General features: G+C 33.5%; 1 protein-coding gene across 1 annotated transcript; it reads right to left on the reverse strand.

Annotated features, from left to right (window-relative positions):
• Window positions 1-469: 469 nt before the first annotated feature.
• Window positions 470-847, reverse strand: LOC112723540 (uncharacterized). Its single transcript, XM_072206236.1, has one exon. It carries the CDS (start codon window positions 845-847, stop codon window positions 470-472), a length of 378 nt encoding a protein of 125 aa, XP_072062337.1.
• Window positions 848-2256: the final 1409 nt, after the last annotated feature.

Consider the following 2256-nt stretch of genomic DNA (forward strand, 5'->3'; position numbering starts at 1 on the left):
TGACTAGCAGTGTGGCTGCACATACATACACCAATGTTGCACTTAGCCTCTGATGGGACCTTGTGTTGCACCATTTTTGTTTTACCAAACTTCATTCCTCCTCCTCTCTAGAAAGTAGTACTGTCTCAGATTTCAACCATATAGATGATAACTTGTGACAAATTAAAGTTTTACACATACACAGTACAAAAAAGAAAACACAAATAAAAGCAAGAACATTAAAATTGCAGTAGAGCTATGTAGTCATGAATATGGTAACCTATGTAACCTGAAATCCAGCCTCTCATTATTTACCTTGTAAAGAAAAAGTGGCAGTGGTACATCAACAACTTGGATCGATCTTTTAAGCATGATTTTTGCTTCCCCCACTTACATCCTCCTATCTACGGCCACATTATATTATTGTTCATCATTCATAATCAGAAAAATCCAGAATTTTTCTTGTTCATCATGTTCATCATCATAAGTTTCAAAGCCTTAATGACAAGTCAAGTTGGCTAATATCTTCCTGATGAACATTTTCAGAAGTAGTAGTAGTGTAACCACGGGACCAAGAAGCAGCCACACCTAATTGTTTTGAACCGCCGTAGCTGAAGCTATTGTTATCTCTTCTTCCTCCAGCACCATGGACATGGTTCTCAAGAACACCAAAAGCATGATGTGATGTAGTAGTAGTAGTAGAATTGATGAAGTTTGATCTGTGATCTTGCATGGATGAAGTGATCTCCCTGGTCTTCTTGGCCAGCGTCCTTTCAAGCTTGTGAGCGTTCTGGTGTCCTCCCAAGGCCTGAGAGCTGTAGAACTTTCTTTGGCAGTAGTTGCATGAGAATACCCTTGCCTCTGTCATATTATTATAATTATTACCACCACCACCACCACTAAGAGGTGAAGATGAAGAAGTTGAAGAAGAAGAAGGTTCAAGAAGAAGGTCAAGGTTGATTGAATTCTCATCTGCAGTAGGTAAGTGATGATGATGATGATGACTCAGGTGAAGAGAAGTGTTTGGATGGAAATTATTCATGGTACAATAATAGAAAAAGAAAGAGATGAGAGAAAATTAAAAGAAGATGTACTGAGTGGTTCAAAGTGTAATTGTGTGTGTATGTATGTACTATATATATATATATATATATATATTACTAGGTATTCATAAAATTAATAAAGGGTTTGATCACTGCTACTGTTGGTTGCAGAGAGAAACAGTAGTAGTAGTATATTAGAGTGAAAAAAGAGGATGGTGTTGAGGGACATATATCTGCAACATCAGTGGAGAATCAAAGACCTTGTCGCCTTCATTAATGGGCAGAGTTAGGATCCTTTGTCGGTCGATCACCAATATAATATATATAAGAGTAGATGATGAATGATCATTAATTAATCAACTTGGTTTATATATATTTTGTATTGTAATTGTAATAGTTTCTGTTTTTTTTTTTAATTATATTATTTGGAGAGAATAATAGTATAGGAAGATTTTCAAGTGTACCGTTGTATCAGTGATTTTTAACCGTTAATCTTAATTATATATATTATATATTATATATATTTTTTATAATTAAGATCAACAGTTAAAAATCACTAAAACACCGGTATAACGGTATACTTGAAAATTTTCCAGTAGTATATGTGAAGATTTTGAATCCAAGCGTCTAAATCATGAGACAATATAGTATGTTGTCCTAATTAACCAGTGTTGTTTTGTTTGTGGCCCTTATCAACAAGAAGGTTGATGAGGCTTATTAATCATCATGGAGTGTTCCCATCAAATTTCCAATTTTGGAATTGCAAAGTGACCGAGATAACCCACCTTGACTAGACTAAATTATGCACATGATTGGAGACCATTTTGTTTACAATATACTTATGGTACGTTTCATCATCCATCTGGCCATACGACATTGGACCATATCAATTAGTAATCCCACTTTAATCAATCAACTAGTTTAATTTTATTAATAAATAATAACAATGTTAATGTCCACTTAATTAATATGGATCGATATTAATCAATTAAATAAAAATTACATACACCAAAATAGTGCTTGTTGACAATGAATAATACTATGGTTTGAATAACCAAATTTTTTTTTTCTTAAATGAACTAATTAACACACCAAGATGTTGTCCTTTGCTCAGTCTCTTTTGATTTACGGCATAAACATCATAAACATCTACATCTGTGTACCCATGTATGTAACTGTTCATATAATAAGTACTTAATCATCTTTGTGTGATGGTTTAATTTTTATTTAACCA

The sequence above is a fragment of the Arachis hypogaea genome, chromosome 11, assembly GCF_003086295.3.
Source record: "Arachis hypogaea cultivar Tifrunner chromosome 11, arahy.Tifrunner.gnm2.J5K5, whole genome shotgun sequence".
NCBI classification, from domain to species: domain Eukaryota; kingdom Viridiplantae; phylum Streptophyta; class Magnoliopsida; order Fabales; family Fabaceae; genus Arachis; species Arachis hypogaea.